A 20,490-nucleotide genomic window follows, 5' to 3' on the forward strand; every position below is an offset into this window, starting at 1 on the left:
TAAAAGATGTTTCTTGGTGTATAATTTAATTCTCCCCTCCTGCTCTGTCCACTGTTGTTAGGAAAACACATTTATCCCCATTAGTCATCTCCTTTTGCCTTAATTAGCATAGTTCACTCAGCCTTTCTTTGTGAGTGATGTTTTCTAGAGGTTTGACTGGTTGCTGTCATACAGATTCACTGTTGGTCCACTCCATATTATTATGTGGTTTTTTAGTGTGTAGCATAGGAAATTTTTTTAAAGTACCTTGACATTTTAGATAGCACATGTTTATGTGCTGATCCAAGACTGTTTAATGCTTATGTTATGTGCTGATCTAAGTCTGTTTTAGAATCTACTTTTTCCCTATGGAATGTATTTCTCTTTTCTGTAAGGCATGTTAGCATGTCTCTCCCAAGTGAGCAGAACAGACTAGGAGCAAAAGCCTAAACAACAACTGAAGCGACTTGGTGCTTCAAGGTTATGTGTGATCAAACTTCACTAGTCCAGTCCGCACTTGCCTTCTGTGAGTTGCCTTCTGGCTTCAAAACTCTCCATTCTGTAGGTATCCCATTCACCTTTAGGCAGTTCCAATCCAGAGTGACAGTCGTGTGTCCTAACGTGGACTTAGGTTTCCTGAGAATACAATCAAATGAAACATTACAGAAATTAAACTTAGTACAAAAATCTATTTTCATACAGTCGTAAGTGGAATGACAAAATCATCTCGACAATGTACATGCCAAATAGCTTCAGTACAACTTGTGGTCTTTATCTACAGTTCACTTTCTGACATTTATGGATAATAAAGTGTAGTTAATTAAGACAAGGAGTATATCTAAGGAGAATTCTTCTGTTCAGGGAAGTTTATACCAAAAAAAGAATACTTGTTAAACTATTGTAATTTCCCATTGTTGCCTCTTGTTCTGGCATGGACGCCTTTTTTTAAACCTCCGCGGCTTCCACACACAAACTAGGAGAAGGTTTTCTTGAATCACACAGAGTACTCTATTGTTATAGCTGTGAAGTTGTCATACAGAAATTGCATGTTACAGACTTCTGCCAAAGACTTAGGTGATTTCAGCCTCCAAGTGGTCATTATTTTTTAATAGCTTGTATTATGGTTTAATTTGCTGAGGCAAGTAGGTGGAAGGTACTTAACACTTACCCTGAACCTACAAACACCTGTCTGTTCATACAAGAACAAAGCTTGCCTAGATCCTGTAGTGAAGGTGTTGGCTCAAAGGATAAATGAGTCCCTGTACCTTGCAGCAAGCAGGCAGAGTGAAGGGCAAGTGCAGTGAAATGAGAATTGTCAGTCAAGACAGACTGCTGTCTTCCTCTATAGCTTGCTAATACTTGTTTTGTAAAGCTGAGACTCTGACAGTAGTGAAGCAGACCCCTGTGTTGCTGGTTTTAGTATCAGTAGTGGGTGTGGTGCTTCACACTCTTTTGCACCAATGGTATTCTTTTAAAACTTGTCCTATTACCATAATTGAAGTTTTAAAAAAAAAGTCATTTTGGAAAGTTCATGCTCCACCAGAATTTGAATGTTTCTAGTAAACACAGGGGGTCTCTGTGTTTTCCAGTATTGAGTAGAAAAAGAGAGAATACCTCTCTTAGTTTCTTGTACTTACCAAAGGAAGGAAGGAACTGGGATTTGTATTGTTTCTTTTGCTTCATGAGGCATAAATACCCAAATTCTGAAATGAGTAGCTTTGCTGACCTGTTGGGGCAGTGCTAAGACATGTAGGTGGAATAATTCCCTGTTATTTTAAAGAACAAAGTGCTTTGATTCTGGTGACTCTTACAGGAAGATACGATTTTTCTGAGCACATGTTTTCAGTTTCATCAGTCTTTCATGCAATGATCTGTGCATCTTGCTTTTAAGAGTTTTTTCCCACTGTGTCAATTTAGGGCTTAAGTCGTAATTGAAACAGCAACAAAAGAGCTTGAGGATTCTCTTTTTCAGAATCTTTATTCTGTTAACCCTATCATCCACTAGAATGACTAAAATGTTTCTCTGAACTTAAATAAAAAAAAAAATCAGTGCTGTCAGGAGCAGTTTGTGCAGTTATAAATACCCTACTTTATCCTGATCCATAAGGAAAGAAATTGTCCTCTGAGGCAGCAAAATCCCTCCTGAATCACTGGTTATTGCTGAACAAAGAGAGAAATTCACGTTCATCCTTGAAGTCTAGCAGAACTTACTGCTGTGCCAGATAGCATGAAGGTGGTAGTTGTAATGTTTCGTAATATTGCCTTACTCTGTTCTAAGAAGTAAACTTAATTGAAGTAAAATGTGAAGTCATAATTCAAATGCATTTTCTTAGTAGAAATTGAATAGTTAACATGTAATAAGGTCTGCCAATGAGAACATTATAGTATTGAGCTAACCACAGACCACCAAAAAGGCAGATGTTCTAAGAAAGACCAGTGTTCTAAGAAATATTTGAATATACAAAATATATTAAAGCATCTAGAACAGCTTCTTGCAGATTGCATTTTACTGGGGAACATTCTTAGTGGGGTTTTTTGTTTTATTATATGAAAGACGAAAAGCTTCACATTGAAAGATTATTTGGGAAATTTTTGTTTACAAATTTGAATGTGCACAGTGCTTATTTTGTGATGCACTTTATGTCTTTTATGAGCTTTCTCTCAAAAAATATTCAGTAGTCTCATGAATATTTATATTCAGTTATTACTGTAGAAAAAAATGTCAATTATTGCAGCTGTGGAAACCTCTTTTTTCTTACTTTAATGTTTGAAAGTGTTTTATTGTTATGACAGGATATTTTCCATTGCCAGGAAGCTGGTGGTACTTGAATTTTCATGTTGAGTTCTTCCACTTGTGAATACAGGGTTTACCTGAAATTAAGAAAACTGTAAAAATCAATTTATTACAGAAGGCGTTGAGCAGGTATTAGTGTTGTCAGCATGCTGATGTTTTGTTTAAAATGCTCAGTTTGGGTGTAACTTTAGCAGTTGTAATAATTTAGTGTTTGAACATAACATAATTATTTTGCTTTTGCTTCTACAGTCGATACAGTGACACTGTTTCTGAATATCTTTGGATGTTTGGCCTGGTTTTACGTTGATGCTACACGAGGGGTTGATTTTGGATTAAGTATTCTCTGGTTCTTGCTTTTTACCCCTTGTTCCTTTGTCTGCTGGTACAGACCACTTTATGGAGCTTTCAGGTAACAACTTCAGCTTGACTTAGGATATTTAAAAACTTGTCAAAATGCATTAACATTCCAGAATTTGCTTGATTATCATGATGATAATCCTTTAAAGTGCTTTCATTAGAAACAAATAGTATGTTAATTCAGTTATTGAATTTGAAATATAGATGCCAATAGTTAGTAATATTGTGGAATATCCTTTAAGATATTTATAGTTTTTACCACAGACAAAATATTTGTAGGAAATACTTACCTTTGTTGAAGTTAATAAGGGCTGGTAACAGTTGAAAAGAAAATTCTCATTAAATCTCTGCCTCTTCACACCAAGAATTCAAGTAGGTTAGTAGTCAAGAGTGTCTTAAATTTTTTGCTTCTTGAATGAACTTCATAAATAGCTACTCTTAAAATTTTGCATTTTTAAGTCATAGACACCTACAGTACTTGAAATAGCCTGAGTTTCTTAAAAATTAGTAGAACAGGTATATAGTAAACAAACTAGTATTTTTCCTAGTCTTAGTAATCTTTGCAAACTTCAGAAGCATGAGGTGTGTGATTAAGAGTAGAATGATGTGTTTGCGTGCAAAATTAAACTTTTTTTTGGTGAAGATCAGCATGTAGAGATTTCAAATCCTGTACTCCTAAAGTTTTTTTTTTTTTACATTGAAGTGATTCAGGATGTTCTCAGTTAAAATACTCTTATTCTTGCATAAAAAGATTGATGGCTAGAAGTTGCAATTAAGTGTAACACTTAGACTACAGGAAGTGTTTCTTTTTGCTGACCAAGGAGGTATTGCTGTACCCACAAATCTTTGAGGAATCATATAGTTTAACTTGCATTTCCTGTCTAGTGAATCCATAGCTTTTCTTAATGAAAATTGCTGGTTCAGAAAGGAAAACTACTACTTGCATATTGAACTTCCAGTCAGTTGCTCAGCTGAAAATGGTTATGGAAATTACAAACTCCCTTCTGCAGGAAGAGCTGTCAAGGGCAAAATCTGTTTCTGTAACTTAACTAAATGATTTCTACTTTCTTAAGAACTCTAATAGCAAGCATATCATATGATCATTAGTTTTGATAGTAGTAAGTTGAGTCTTCATTAAAATTTTGCCTGGACATTTATATTTGGCGGGGAGTTTTTTTGATTTTCAGTCTTTTTAAGGCTGGCATTTTAGTAATTTAAACAGCAAATGTATTTTGTACATTTCACTTTAAAATAAGAGCTGCTTCAGTATTCTGGTGTGCCCTATGTGTCAGTAATGTGATAGGAGCTTTTATTTCCTTTCACAAGTTAAATGTTTACTTCCCATCTTGCAGCACTGTGAATTTCACTCTGAAAGTGGAGCAGAATTCTGTATACAAACTTAAATGGTTAGTTGAAGAGCCCTTGCTGTGGGCTGAACAGAACTCTTCTCATCTTTCTTAGAGGTGCATGTGGCAAAAACACTATATTAAAGAAGAAAGAGCAGCTCTTGTAAATAAATGCTCTAAAAAACCACAGAATTGCTGATACTTCAGATCATTGTTGATGAATGAAAGTACTTTTCCTCTAGTTAATGCAGAAAAAAGTTAGATTAGTACTACAGAATTTGAATAAAAATCATGAATTTTCTGGCTGCTTTAATCTTTTCCCCCCCACCTCTTTCAGGAGTGACAGTTCATTCAGGTTCTTTGTGTTCTTCTTTGTATATATCTGTCAGTTTGCTGTACATGTACTTCAAGCTGCAGGATTTCAAAGATGGGGAAACTGGTGAGTATTCTGTTTGCTGTAGCATTGTACTGCCTGTAAGACAAACACTCTTATTTGAAGTAACAACCGCAATACAGTCTTTGTGTTTTCAAAGGAATAATCTTGTGTTCACTGGAATGTTACATTTAACTCTCAAAAGAAAGCATTTTTGAGTGCTCTTAACTAGGAGAAGTGGGTGAAATATATCCAAAGAATGTGAGGTACTTCTGTTACTATGTTGATCAAAATTTTATCCTTCAATTTAAACCACTTTGGACTACTCTTTTATACACTACCTCCTCTATTAGTAGGAGTTAACTCTAATAGGAGTTATTACTCATTCTATATTTCAGGTAAACAAATAAAAATTTAGACATCCATAGTACACTGTTTGGATATCTTTTTGTATTGTTATTTCTTTCTAATGATATTAATGTACTTGCTCCTTATTGAAATTTATACCTAAAATTTGCAGAATGAGTTAACAAGGCATCTGGATGAATATAGTGGTGTATCTTTGATATTATTTGAAGAGTTCATTTGTCTGAGTCACCTCTATGTTCTGTAATAAGTTGATTTTTCTTTTAAATGTTTGGAAATATGTAAGCTTTTACATGAATCTTGTATATATGTTATCTTTTATTTGAGTCTTTGAGGTCTAATACTTAGATTTTACAAGGAGAAGCTGTGGAGAATCAGTCACTGTCCTTGGAATAAAGGAATTAACTAAAAGCAGGGTTGCAGTAGCCAGCTGGTAACATGAAGAGTCATGAGTGGCAGTGCTGTAGCTGGGTAATGACACTTCCCTGTATCAGTGCTTTTTGCTGCAAACCTCCAAATATATGCAAGGCAGACAAAACAGTATTGCTTTAGAATGGTTATGTAAGGAAAGATCCTGCTTTATTTTTTTTGCTCTGGAATCCTCTGTTTTGCGTATTCATCCAAGCCTGTGAAGTGTGCTTTTAAGCGTACTTGGGGAAGGAGTATGGAAAGTAGCCACATCATCGGAAAATCCTAATTACAGTTTGGATTTTGGGGTTTTGTGGTAGATTACAGTAGGACATAGCAGGTATCAAAGCAGTTCGAAACAGGTAGGGGAAAGTTTTAAGGTTTGGATTTACATAAATTTTTGCTTTTTTTTTCCTAATATGGAAAAATCTTTTTCATCTTAATGCATGGGGTTTTGTTCTTAAGGCAACCTGCTTTTTTAGTTTTCAAGTCTGAAACTGTTGGTGTCTATTGGTGTTTCAGTTTTGAAGAGTGGGGAAATGCTTGAAGTAGATACTGATAGAGCAGTTTTTTCTATTAGTTCACCTGATGCTCTCTACTTAAGAAACTATATTAACATCAGTTGAGAAAGTATCACTATGTGGATACAATTAAAGGAGTCTTCCCCCACAGAAGCTGTGTATGTGTGGTATGTTTCTGTTCTGTATTTATAGAAGTTAGAAACTCTATTTTTAGGGATATTTTCTCTTCTGCAAATTCATGTAGTCTTGAATCAATCTGAAATGACAGTATAACAAAGTAACCTCAAGAAGTTGATAAGCAACTCTCTAATTTCTCCACAATTTTGCTCAAGGATAATATTTACAATGTTTACAATGTTTTTGCATTTTTTGTGGAATAAATGAAAACTAAGCTTTAAAAGCATACCATAGAACCAAAATATGCTTTTGTAAAATTCCCATTATTTTTCTTTTAAAATATTCAAAATGGTTGAGAACCAGGAGGTTATAAAGTTTTCTTTGGTGAGGGTATGTTTGGTTAAATGATTCATGTGCTGTACTAGTAACGTTTGTTCTTTCTCTTTCCTTCAGTGGGTGGATTTCATCTCTTACTGGACTTAATAAGAGTATTCCTGTTGGCATTATGATGATAATCATAGCTGCACTTTTCACAGCATCTGCTGTTATCTCACTAGTTATGTTTAAAAAGGTAAGTTACATATTATTCCCCTCTTTTGTTTCCTGTGTTTGATTTTGCTTTCTGTCTTGAGAGAGGTACTCTTTCACAAAGTAGTGGGGATTAAATTATAATCAAAGTGAGCCTTACCTGTTAACAACTGTACAGTTTTGCTTATACTCTTGTGGAGTTACAAAATGCTGTTTGTACAATGCAGGTATTTTCAGCAAATGGGGAAGGATAGTTCTGAATAAAGAGAACCTGGGAGGTAACCCCACCATGAAGGAGTAGGTGAATGCACTGGACATTACAGTTGTAGCTGTAGATGCCAGATTGTTCATCAGGCACAGGGAAGTTTGACTCAAGTGATTGCTAAGTTTCAGCTCTTACCAAAGTCATTCCCACTAAAATCAATAGAGATGCTCAGCACCTCAGAAAAGGATTTTTATTTCTCTATCTCCATTGCTTAAATATTTTATTGCCAGCTAAGGATGCAGGAGCATGAAAACTCAAAGAAATATATTCTTTCTCTATGGTTACTTTTGGTAAATTTCCACCCAGAAGATCCAAGTATTATAGATACTGATGTGGTAGTAAGTTATTGAGGTAAATGTAACTGAGAATTCTGATGATGATGTGCTGGCTGAATTCTAATAATTCAACCTCAGTTACAGTTAGGTTTAAAGATTTTACACAAACACAAATTCTTCTGACCTGTTTACAGTAAACTAGAAATTTTAAGTGTGTGCCTGGTGATGTCCTTTTTTGTTTTCTGTAGAAATACTCTATATAGGAGAGAAACAAGCAAGAAAAATGTATGGTGGAATACATTTTTACACTTTCCTTACTGTATGCATCTGGATTCTTTTCAAAAATCTGCATATTCTTATATGACTTGGTGTATCTTTATGGATGAGAACTAGTCACATTTATAAGAGAGAAAAAAGTTACATTAATTTTTCCTGCTACACTGGAATGAAAATGTCTTTGCAATATTATTTTACAACCTTTTTGTGACTTAACTGAGTCACAAATAGCATTTGAATTTTAATACGCAGGTAATTGAAGTTACTCAGGATTTTTTGCTTGTCTGTTTTTGTTGGTTTTATGCCATATTGTTAAGAGTGTAAGTCGTATTGTTTGTTCATCTGGTTATTATACAGAGCTGTTGGCCATCACACTAGTTTAGCAAATGTGTACTTGTATAATTAGTTTTATTAACTAATTATTATACAATTACTTGTATAATATTTTGAAATTTTTAATGTTCAGTCAGAGTGTAGCTTACTCTTGTAACCAGTCAGAGTAATTAAAATGTTCCTAAATATTGTCGTAGCAAAAAGTTCATGTAATATACATCACACATTTTAGTAAACACGATGAGACCCCTCTGAACTTGCAAACAATTACAGGTATTTCCTACAGTCAAATTGCATGTGCACCTGGACAGTGAAAAATTCAAATGTTTGTGGGAAAAAATTCCATGTTCTCATCTATGCATTCTCTCAAACACATGAATAAATCACATTTCCTCGCCTCACGGCTCCACTTGGTGTTTGAGACTTTGCTATTGGTGTACTAAGAAATGGGAAGTGTGGCACCATTTTCTCACTGCTTTTCCCTCCGTAGGTGCACGGGCTCTACCGCACGACTGGTGCAAGCTTTGAGAAAGCGCAGCAGGAGTTTGCCACGGGAGTGATGTCCAACAAGACTGTACAAACTGCTGCAGCCAACGCCGCCTCGACAGCGGCCACCAGTGCAGCTCAGAATGCCTTCAAGGGTAACCGAATGTAGGGAAACAGAGTCACCGTGGTTCTCTTCAACTGTTCTTTATTTTGCAGTCACTTACTGTATTCCCTAAACGCCTAGATGAAAATTCACACAGCACGTTTGTATCTTCCGCAGCTGTGCATGGGTTAAATGGGAAATGTTTGGTTTATTTTATTATAAATTTATTTAAGAAGAAAACCATTCTTTTCCCTTCTTTAACGTTGAATTCTGCAATGTAAAGCTTTCCATATTTTATGGAGGATAAATAATTTCAACAATTGGCCTGAGAATGAACTGTGGTATATAATGATCAAATAAATGTATTAAGAATATGGAAGGTTTTTTAGCAGTTCACTCCAGTATGTTTTTTTTAACTTCAGGAAAGCACTTCAGAGCAATTATTTTCCTTTGCAACAACTGATTTCTCTATTTCTACCGTAAGAAGTGGGGTAGACTGAGAGATACTGAAAGTTAGGTTTCACTACTGCTTTTGCAGTTTCAGCAGCTGCTGGGGGTCAAATACAAGTAAGGCAGAGAGTATAAATTCTTTTCTTGTTTGGTTTTTTTGTTGGTTTTTTTTGGTTTTTTTTTTTTTTTAGGATTAAGTCTTTTGATATAAACCTGTAAGTTTGCATGAATACTGTTGAGTTACCTGATCTTGTTTAAGTAGTGTTTTGGTCCAGAATTTACCTGCGCTACCTTATAGCATTTGTTTGTATCTATTTCCATGGATTATTCTCTACCTGTGAGAAATTACTATGGGGCATAAATGTTCTCTGTAATAGAATAGTACAATTTAAGGAAGTTAACTGGTGATTTCAATCACAGAGCTAAATGATTATATATTTGCTATTTTTAACTTCAGTATTCACATATCCTCTGTCCCTCTTCTATGTGCAATGGTCTTTTTGTTTCATTTGGGATTTTTTTGGTTAGTTTTTTGTTTGGGTTTCTTTTCAAGAATAGATTTATGTTTAACAGTGGTACTAAATCTCTAGGCTGGACAGTCACTCTGTTTACTGCCTGTCCAAAACACTATATATACAGTATTTAATTTTCTAACAGGAATATTGTCTCAAACCAGGCTCTTTAAGCAATGGCATTTAACAGATACTTGAAAGAATTTTAATGTTAACTCAGCCATCTCTGTGATGTGCTTTAAGCTATAGAAAAAAAGCTTCTAAACTATTTTGATTTGGTAAAGGGAGAGATGTTTATCTTTAATAAAGTCAAATTTTAACTCATTGAAATGGAGGCCTAAGAAGTTAGATTGGTGCTGTGAAACTAACATAATGGTACATACCATCACAATATTCTAGAATATAATATAATCAGGTCTTAGTATAGTGTGAGTTTTTCTCCTTCGAAGACTTCATATTCTTGGATTGCCTCATGAGACTTACATACAATACTTCAGCAGTTTTTCAAACTCTTCTAAAAACTGGAAAGGTGACATCCCACAACCTGTGTAAGTACACACCGTGGTTGAAATTAATTCAGCTCTTGAGGTGAATCATCTTTAATAACACAGCACAAAATTCTGAGGCCTCTCCATACTCTGAATGTGGACTGAATTTCATAGATTCTTTTTCACTACACTGCATTCATAATAACAGAAAAAATACTCATTTAAAAAAATACTCCCCTAGCTTAATCCCTGAATCAGTAATATACTGTTAGCATGATTCTCCTATTGGTCTCCTTTCTTTTACCAATTTCTTTAAATCTGACTTGAATTTGAATAAACATCATCGTTTCACCTACGCTGAAGTTCACATTCATGACTATACTTGCTTAAATATTCTATGTAACAAGGCTGTTAAAATGTCATAATAGTGGACATGCAACATTGACCTTAAATTTGTGTGGAATGTTTTTAAAGCTTTGCAGATGAAAGTCACTGTTCTCTGCTGAGATTGGGGACCATCATTCTCGCAGCTGTGTATCAAGATTGTTCTTTTAATATTTTAAACTTAACATGAGGGTTGTATCTAGGAACTCTGCTATGGATTACTTTTAAATCTAAATTTAGGCAATTCTTTTGGTATCTCTTGGATAGGAATCCCAGGGACATCATCCTTACAGTTTAACTGAAGTTGAAGATTGCATAATAATATACATTACCAGAAAAAAAACCCAAACACATTAGGCAGAAAGTCTGAATTTGACAGGTAGATTTTTTTCTTAAATGTTTGACGGTTCCTTGAGAAAACATATGTAATGTTCTGTGTATAAAAATTGTTGATTTCTAATATCATGGTTTGAATGTACAGATTTAAGCCTTCTGAGTGAAATTCAGGGTTGTGTCACATGTGAATTCTTTAAACCAGAAATCTCTGACACTTTGCAGCCCAAAAGGGAGGGAAAATGACAACAGAAGGCTGAGATTTGTTAAAATATTTTGTACCTAACAAAAATTAGATTTTATGGTCCCTTATTAATCAGAGTATGGCACCCACTTGAGTTGTCATTTTGTAGTATTGTGACAAACTGAGTACAAGGTATGAAGTTTAAACACTGGAATGTCAGTAGTCATTGATCTGTAATTTAGGAATTGTTTTTATTTATCTGAGGATGTTTGTATATTTTGTAAATTACTAACAATGTTCTGCCATCCTGGTGAATGTCATGGTTCTGTACAAATGCACTTCTTCTGTCCCTCTGTTGCATGTCTCGGTAGTTCAGAAGTTTTGTATATTTATTGTATTAACACAGTGTCATAGAATAAAAAAAGACTTTTTTCCTAGGTGTTCGCTCTGTATAGTTTTGACCAATAATGGGGATTTTTCTTCTAACAGTCAGGGTGATGTGCAGGGAGGATGATCTATATAGAAGTCTGACTTGCTTTTTATAATTCTGTATATAGATGCTGTATTTCTGCTGAAATGGTGAAGCAAAATGTCCACTATCAATAAATCTGGTTAAAGAGAATTAGTCTGCTCAACTGTTAAGAAGAAAATTCTTAAAATACTTGCAGCTTACCTTCTTGTGCTGTAAACTCACAAGGGTTAAAATTAAACATGCTCTGTCATGACTGAATGGAATTCTACAGGTATTAAGTGAATCTTAAAACATTATTGAAAGTAAAATGAAGTTGCTGAAAAAAGAATTGCTTTGGTAGTGTTTATTTTTCTCATTTCTGCCAGTGAATCAACATTTCTGTGTCACTGCTGTATCCTGCTTTTTCCTTTTGTTTTTTTTTTAGGCACTATCACAATTTGTTGATTTTTTTTTTTCATATAGTGTCAGTTGTAGCACCTGCTCTCTACTACTCACTACTGGGTGTCCTTTGAAGGGCTGAATGACTTCATCTAGACCACTGTGATGTAGATAAGTTTGTAAATGCATGATACAGAGAACAGTGCTCTGAGGTACAGTCAGGATTATTTTGGGAGATGGCAGACGTTTTTGAAGACACTTCTACATGCATGCATCAATTAGTATTGAAATTCTTCATCAAATTGATCTGTCTTTGTAATTTACAGATCTAGGATGGTGGTGACAGCAGACTGAAGCAAGAGGTTTTGTACTTTCTTGTAAATGTAAGCACGGTTGTGCCATATGATCCACTCGTGTTTTATGTTTAGAATTAGTACACAATTTTAGTGCTTTTGTGGGAGATAATTCCTCTGGTTTGCTGAGGTTACTTTCCTCAAGAAGTTGTAAGCATGGAGTTGGAAAAGCATGCACACACTGAGAGAAAAGCATGGGTTAAGAGAACTGTGATTAAAAATACTCAGTGATACTTCTGGAAAGATATTTCTGTCAAGGAAAAGGCACGCACCCTGGAGCATTCTGGTTATGAATCCGTAGTAGGGCACAGTAGGTCAGATAATTAAAACAATTAGGTTTGACACAGTTACATTAAAACATGTATGAATTAGTTTGTCCATTTTCCTACAAATTAATTTTCTGTCTGCAAGTAGTTTTTATTTTCATAATTAGAAAAATCAGGAAGATTTACAGAGGAAGTAGTGCAGATCACTTAGCAGCAAAAGCCAGTGAAACTTTGTACAAGAATTAAACTAGATACTGTGTCATTGATACTGAGAGGAAAAGAAAAAAGAAGTATGACTTGTGGCTCATGCTGCCATACATTTTGCTTTGGAAAAAAAAATATTGTCCAGCAGTTTAATTGAAGTATATACAGCTCAACTAAAATGAGCTTTTTGTTGGATGAAAGTGATTACATTGAACAGTTGTGCTTTCAGTGCATCTGTTATATTGTCTCTCAATACACTTGGAGCTTCCTGTTGACTATGTGTGTCTGTGTGTGTGTGTGTATATTTATATATTTATGTATTATATATATGTGAAAATAAGTGTACCATCCTGCTTTTAGTGAGTGCTCCTTCATGTTCCTGTTACGTTACACTCAGATGGGCAGGAAAATACTTCAATACAGGGGTGCTGCACTTCGAGTGTTGAGAATATCAGGTTTTACTTCTTTATATCCATATTTCAGGAAGGGAAACTTCCAGCTGGAGAGGTGAAAAATGTTTGGGACTGATTTTTATTGTTAAAGTTTGAGGCTGTATTAGCAAAAACAGGGCTGGTGCAGGCCTGGAACACAGGCTTGCCTCAGTTACTTGTGACCCTGCACTCGGTTTTTTTGCTCTGCAACTCTGTACAGCTGGAGTTGGGTAGGCTACACTGACTGGAGCCCAGACCACTGTACAGAACATCTGCCTCCGACCACTGGTGCCTCTGTGGCATCACCTGCTCTGCCACTGTTTCAGCTGACAATGCTGAAAGTAGATTTTATCATGTTTATAGCCTAATTAAACAATTACATATGTCTGAGCAGTAGTCATTGCACACATGCCAAAGCGTGGTTGCTGTTTTTCAGTGCAGAGCTGTTGTCTTTGTTGTGCCTGTATTTTTTTAGAGGAATGCATGATGTTCTTTTTAGAGGAGTGCATGATGTTTTAAAAGAAAAAATGCGTATCCTGGATTGGACAGTGGGGTTACACTTTTTGTCCAAGGTAAGAGAATAATTGGAAGTAGTTAGAATACGGAAACACAGAATCGATTAGGTTGGAAAAGACCTAAAACACTCCTGAGATCATTGACTCCAGCCTACGACCTATGTCATTAAATTTGGAATTCTTTTTCCTTTGCCTTGGTCAGACCAAGTTACTGATCCCACCACATATGAGTTGTACCTTAAGCCAGTTACGGATATTGATTCCTATGCTCTCAGAATTTCACCGATATGAAGATACTCCAAATAAAAGGCATCTATTTGAAATCAAGCTTTCAGTGAATTGCAGAAGACAACATCTTTGTATTCCTGTCACTCTGATGGTAGCAGACATTCACTTTGTGATTGCACCACTATTCAAAATCCAGCTGGAGCTTGGAGAACAAGTTACTGGGACAGAAATCTGTAACAATACACACAATTGGAGACTGGAACTCTGTGCTCTCTATTGCCAACTCCATTAGCTTTACTGAAGAAGGAAGGTAATTTTAGCTATTTGAATTTTAGCTATTCAAATCAATACTTCATAATTTCTTTAAGCAGTATTTTATATTTGTAGAATAAATGTTCTGTCTATGCCTGTTTTGAAATTCATGTATTGACTGTGGTAGTGGTACATTCAGTGGCACCTGTCCCCTAACTTCTGAACTATAGGTTTCTAAATGTTCCAAGTTTTAACCAAGAGCTACTTCTTGGAAGTTTAGGAACTGTTAGAAGTGTAATTAAACTATATGTAATTAATTATATATAAATTTAATAGAAGTGGGCAATCACAACTGAGAAATAAGTGACATGCTGACTTTTCTTTAAACTGCTGAAAGCCTTGTTCCCGGTTCTGCCATGGACTGGCTTTGTAACCTTTCTCTAGTGTTTGTCTTGTCACAGCTGAAAGCTAGAACACACTGTGGCAAACACCATTTTAGAAGTCTGTGTGTGATGAAGCAATATTTGTTTTACAACTGTTACTACCCCTTTTCATGAGAAAGGAAATGCAGTGCTTTAGTTGCAAAATGAAACACATTTGTCAGACCTGTATTCAATTAGAAAGTCTCTTTAATGCAACTGTATTGTATAACACATAGTTACAATTTCAGATGACATACTTTTGATCAGTAAGCAGTAATAATTTTTGAAGTCAGATGGGAATCTGAAATACATCATTGGACTGGGACCTTAAATGCTATTAAAGCTACAATTGAAGCTCAGCTTGGCTCAACTTGTCCAATATGCTTGTATTAAGGTAGTCAGACTCCTGTTAAAAGTTCAAAAACTCACATTTAATTGAAATTTAGATTAAAGAGAAGACATTAGGTACATCATTCATGCTAGCAAATGTACATAGTGGTGAGTCAAGGACAGAAAAACAGTACCACAAATAAACCATGGCTCAAAACCTATTCTAGCTGGATCGCTGCAGCCGCCCTTCCTATACCGAGGAGCTGTGTATGCATTGCTGCTATGCTCTGCTTCTGCTGTACTCTGGGCACCAGTGCCCATGGCTGTCAAGGAAGGCCTGAACTCCTCTCCATTTCCACTAGGACATGGGAAACTTCAGTGGGGGGGTTAAAATGAAAAATGGAAATGATTTAGCTGAAAAAAAAAATCTCAGAATCCAGAGAACTTTATTGAGTAAAATAGATACAAAGGTGATATAGGCAACCCAGAAATAGCTCAGTAGCAATGTTTTTTGCAGTGCCACATTACAAATAAAGCACACTAAGAAACCTTGCTGAGCCTTTTCAGCTTTTAGAGTGTTGTTGGCCAGAGATGGACACAGCTTCACACTGGAAGTGTATTACATAGATCGGAGTAATTCAAATCAGTCTAGAAGATATTTTTGTTAAATCTTCAGGCTGTTGTTACTACTGTTGTATTGATCTTCAACATCAGTGATTTTATTGCATTACTCTATATACACACACCACCAAACTCCAGCCACTTCTCACCTGGGAAGTCCCTTTTCAATTCACTTGTTTAAAAGCAAAACCTAAAATTTTAAAAAAACAACAACCAAAAAAACCCCACAAAACCCATTCCTTGTATTGCACATCTCACACAAGTCTGTGTATATATATATATATATATTTAAATATGCTACAATTAAAAAAAAGTCTATGGCACTTTATTGAATATAAGTTTAAGAAGTTGATGAAACCACAGATGTTTGAAGAAATCTTCAATACCACAAAAAAAAAAGTTAAACTGAAGTAATTGGCACACAGGTTTTAAAGAATCCACAGCAAATTCCTCTAGATCCTACGCAGTGCATGTACATTAAGAAGCAGTTACACTCTACAGCCTCCTCATGAAATCAATTAAAGTAGCTTTAAGCTGATTTTTCTTTTTTTTTCCCAAAGTGCCTTTGAAAGCTACTGCTGAGGTGAGCTTCAGGAGCAATTTAAACAGCTGTGAAATTTACTGAGTGCACCCTGCACCTGAAAACCTCATCCAGGAGAAAAAAATTAAAAATCCACAATATATACCACCTTATCACTTGCTAGAAAAACAGAACCCTGAGAAAAGAAATTCTGATTGTTTTTCCTCTGTATTTCTTCCCAGCCTGTCTTCTATCTGTGCTATGTGATGAACATGGATATTCTTGCAAGTTAGTTGATTATGCTGTTGCAGAGCAAGCTGATAATATACCAGCAACAAGCAGAAAAGCTGGTTCTTCTTGGTTATGAATACAAATAAAAGCAAAACGTGCCACTGAAAATATCTCCTTTGTACTTAAAAATATCAAACTAAACCAAACAAAATGTACTATTGAGATTTTTTTAAGTGTCATATGGCTCACAGCAGAGGTCAGCTAGTAACATGAATGAAGGTTGCTCATTGTTTACTTCTCGGCCAGAGCTCTGTATGCCCTCTCTACCTTTGTAAGAACTGACCTGATTCTAACTAATCAAGTGCTCAAGCCAAAGCAGCATTTGTCACCCTAATATTGTGTCAAGACTTGTTGGCAGTGGTGACCTGGACATTGGATTGCTACCCACCTAAGAAATGTAAAACTGTACATCTACTTAGTAATTAATTCTAGCTGGTTTATATGGTACTCATACAACTGCTTGCCCCCTGTTCCCCAACTGCAGGGCCCCCGAGGGCAGGGCAGAGCTGAGCTGGTGGCCCAGGTCCAGTGCATGCCCCAGCAGGGGCTCAGGAGGGATGCCTGGAGGAAGCCTTGCTGGACCCCAGGTACAAGCCCAGTGCATGTCCTTCAGGTGTGGGGGGGTGTGCAAAGCCAACGAGACAAACACAGGTGTGGACAGGGTCTGTGGGCTGTGATTTTCATCCTCAGGTACCACTTTGTGCTGGTAATTTTGCTTTATTAAAATCTTGATTTGTGCAGGCAGTTGGCCCCAGACCGTAACTTTTGGAGGGGATTTGAATTCAATATTTAAAAAATAAGTGAGTTACCCGTTTAAAAATAGAAGATGGTGGATGTGGGTTACAGGAGCAGGTGGATGCAAGAAGAGGCTAGATTAAAACAATCCCTTTTTGAATGCAGGCAGAAGTTGACCTTGTTGCACTGTGTCTCAATGGTCACCTGTGTTTCTGTCCACGTGCGGGCTGTAGGTGCCATGGCGTGGGCACAGAGGTGCGGGCTGGGAGCTGCTCTGTGTCCGTAGTGGCAGCAGGCGCTGGATGGGGGTCCCTGCTCCACAACTGTTCACCCGTCCTCGAGGCTGCCCCAGGCCCGCTGTCGGGACTGCTGAACAGCTCTTGTGTTGTGAAGGACTTCAGCAGTGCCTTGAAAGCAGCTACCTACCTGGACAGTAACAATGATTTTTTTAATAACTAATGACACATTTTAAGAGACTGACCAGGCAAAACCAAGAATCTCTGCTCTGTGTAACACAGTGAAGCAACACTGTCATTGGATGATGTTAAATTAAGAAGAAGTAAGAAGAGGAATCTAAAATTCACCTAGTATTTCATTAGCACTACTTCTCAGATGAATTATCCCCAATGCTCCTATGGCACAGTTGTATCATTCCTTTGTTTTTTCAAACACCCTAGAAACTTGGTATCAGAAGTAATTCTAGTAAGTGAGACAACACCACAAATAACACAACCAGCTGGCTTTGAGGAAAAAAAAAGTCATTTGTGGCAAGGTCTGTTTAATTTCTGCTGTATTAGTTGGAAAAAGGTCTACTACTACACACACCAAAAAAAAAAAAAGGAAAAAAAAAGGAAAAAAATCTTCCCAGCCACATAGAATTTATCAAGGTTTCCTGAAAAATTTAAATTTCCTAAAGTCTCATGTGCATCTGGGTCATGAGACAGATTGATATGTAGACTGGGAATGATGTTTCACTGATGTGAAAGAGAAAAAGTAATACTGTTGAAGTACAATGTGAGATCCACAGCTGTAGGAGAGGCTGCAGCCCAGGTAAGGCTGGTGCTGTGGGGAGCTGTTGTCCGCTTAGGATTTCAGAAGTTTTAATAAAGACTGTAGAAATATTTCAGTTTTATCTGAATCAGGTGAGAGCCAGTCTAACAACAGCTTCTCTGTCTAGTCAGTGGAAAAAATATTTACCTGCTAAGTAACTAACAAGTGGCACACACCTTGTGCTCGTAAGTTTCAAGAGAGAGAAACCTGGCAGAAACTTAACTTTCTAAATGCCAAAAGATTGGTGTAAACGTCAGCTTTGCTCTCTCCAACATACAGTTAACATCCAAGAAGGCACTATACTTCTAGGAAGTTCAGTACCAAAAAGCACCTCCATGAAAATGGTACCAAACCAGGTGATGATGGTGAAGAAATATTCACCAGTGAGGGGAGCCCTTGGAAACAAAGCCTCATTAAAATAGGCTTCTCTTTTGCTTAAGAAAAGAAAAAAAATGTGCTGGCTTTTATTATTTTAAACCCAATTCTTCAAAGTGACCAAGGTGGGTTAGGCAATCCAATCAATCAGAATTTGTCAGTTTTAACAACAATATTCCTGCTATATACACGTGATTACTCACATCCCCAGTTGGATTAATATATTCCACTGTGTCCTGATCACAGAATGAAACTAAAATATCCCCAAGTATTTACATTCTGCTTTCTTGGGATCCTTTCTCTGATCCTCATTGCCCAGCAAGTAAGAAAGACCCTTTCAGTAGTTCAGGGCTGGAATGCATGGGGCTCAATCACACAAATGGTAAAAACATGTAAATGGATCTGCTTGTCCAGTCAATGGAAAGCAGATAAAGATCCAGGTGCTGGTATTTTTCCCCACTGGAGTTAAAGGAGGCAGATAAGGTTTTTTCCTTCTTCTATTTCTTCTTGCACTTTGTCACTGGATGTGGCTATTTCAGCTTGCGCCGAGAAGACTGCACAGATGAACGTCAGAACAGTGCCGCCGATAGCTGTGTAGAAAGCCCAGCCCAAGGAGCAGTCTCCTAGTTTGTAAGCAGAAGCATAAGGTCCACAATAGCTTATTGCCTTCTGGCATCCCCAACCTGCAGGGTAGAGTATCAAGCCTAAGATAAGGAAGAGCCCTAGAAATAAAAACAGAAAGAAGTTTAACAAACATTCAGTTTGACACTAAATGCAGCACATCTAGTAATGGTTATCATGGTCACTAATACTTGTAATTACCAGGATTAGGAGAAAACTGCCATCTCATCCATCCTACCTTCCTTTATTGATTGTTCCCTAGTATATGCCAAGCAGTATTTTAACTAAATTTGAAGCTACCCTGTGATTTATGTTGTGAAAGGATAGCAGAAGAATAATACTGCCAGTTCAGTAAGCTGCTCTCATAACAGACGGATTCTGGAGTCAGCCTCAAACAAATAGATCCAAATACCCACAGCTAGTGCATACATAACCCTGGGATCCTCCAAACAGGCAGGTGACTACTTCAGAAGGAAAGCACTTTTCTAGTGATGCCAGGAGCAAAAGCCTCAACTCCTGATCTTGCTAAACTGCCCAAACACTCTGCTGTGCCTCAGGCTGGAAGTGAAAAGCTCAGAGTAGATGTTTTGCCCATGTGATTGTCTCTCATATTCATAGGTTTCTCTATGAAGACCATCTAAGCAGTGAAGGGCTTCATTAAGGAAATTGAAAGTCATTTTAGTGTCTCTGCACGTCTGTGTCTTTGCACAAAGAAAGGAGACTTAATCAAAATGTCCAATACGCTAGTGGCTACAGTGCTTTCTTATGAGTACTAAAAAAATCACAATGAATTGAATGCATACCTCCCTCCCACAAGGAATGTAGGAAGGAGCTAAACATAGGTATCACAGGTATCAAAATTTGTTTTCTGTTTACCTTAAAATTTTACTTAGAAGAACAGGAAAATTATGAAAAATAGCTTTTGTTTCAACACAACCAGTTTATCCAGAAAATGAATATAGCCTTCCAGATCCCATAAATATTTCTGATTAACTTTTCCTGCACTTTAGAGCCCTTTATTTAACCTGGTATCCTGATGAAAACAGCTGCTAAAAGTGCTGTCACCTTTTAGAAGTAGGCTAAAAGTTGTGCACTAAAACCAGTCTTTTTTTCTTTCCTATAATCAAGAGATTACAAAGAACAGGTTTAAACACTTTACATCTCCTTCCATTAAGTTAGACTAGCAGTTAGACTTCTCTGCAGTATGTTAAGGTTCCTTAATTTTTTGTTTAAAGAAATTCAGCCCGATGCATGAAATTTTCCTCACCAACAGTGAAAAGGTGGGTCCTAGCTAGTAAGCAGTTAATTTACACAAAATGCAAAAACCATCATCCAACTGTCTAAAATTAATGTCTGTGAATGCCAGACATTTCACAAAAGAAAGTCCTTCCTCCAGCATTTTTCTAATAATGACACAACACCATGGGCATGAATGACCTAAATGTCATTACTCTTTGGGGCGGCAAAATCCATTAGTGAGTGATATCCATTCTCTGTGGAGGGATTTCATCACTGCTTACATTTAAGAACCAATGACAAATTTTATGC

General features: G+C 36.5%; 2 protein-coding genes across 5 annotated transcripts in view; one reads left to right on the forward strand and one right to left on the reverse strand.

Annotated features, from left to right (window-relative positions):
• The window catches only part of SCAMP1 (secretory carrier membrane protein 1), a 45,518-nt gene extending 33,902 nt beyond the window's left edge, over nucleotides 1–11,616 (forward strand). The window contains exons 6-9 of the mRNA XM_082301185.1: nucleotides 3,023–3,182; nucleotides 4,814–4,915; nucleotides 6,715–6,832; nucleotides 8,429–11,616. Of these exons, the coding sequence (XP_082157311.1) occupies nucleotides 3,023–3,182; nucleotides 4,814–4,915; nucleotides 6,715–6,832; nucleotides 8,429–8,593 (545 nt within the window). The 3' untranslated portion in view covers nucleotides 8,594–11,616. The remainder of the gene's footprint in view (nucleotides 1–3,022; nucleotides 3,183–4,813; nucleotides 4,916–6,714; nucleotides 6,833–8,428) is intronic.
• A 3,047-nt stretch (nucleotides 11,617–14,663) lies between these two features.
• Nucleotides 14,664–20,490, reverse strand: part of LHFPL2 (LHFPL tetraspan subfamily member 2) — a 121,114-nt gene continuing 115,287 nt past the window's right edge. For all 4 annotated transcript variants that reach the window (XM_082302171.1, XM_082302173.1, XM_082302170.1 and 1 more), the window contains one exon: nucleotides 14,664–19,043. In XM_082302171.1, coding sequence (XP_082158297.1) covers nucleotides 18,787–19,043 — 257 coding nt within the window. In that variant the 3' untranslated portion in view covers nucleotides 14,664–18,786. The remainder of the gene's footprint in view (nucleotides 19,044–20,490) is intronic.

This window comes from Coloeus monedula (genome assembly GCF_965178545.1).
Source record: "Coloeus monedula genome assembly, chromosome: Z".
NCBI classification, from domain to species: domain Eukaryota; kingdom Metazoa; phylum Chordata; class Aves; order Passeriformes; family Corvidae; genus Coloeus; species Coloeus monedula.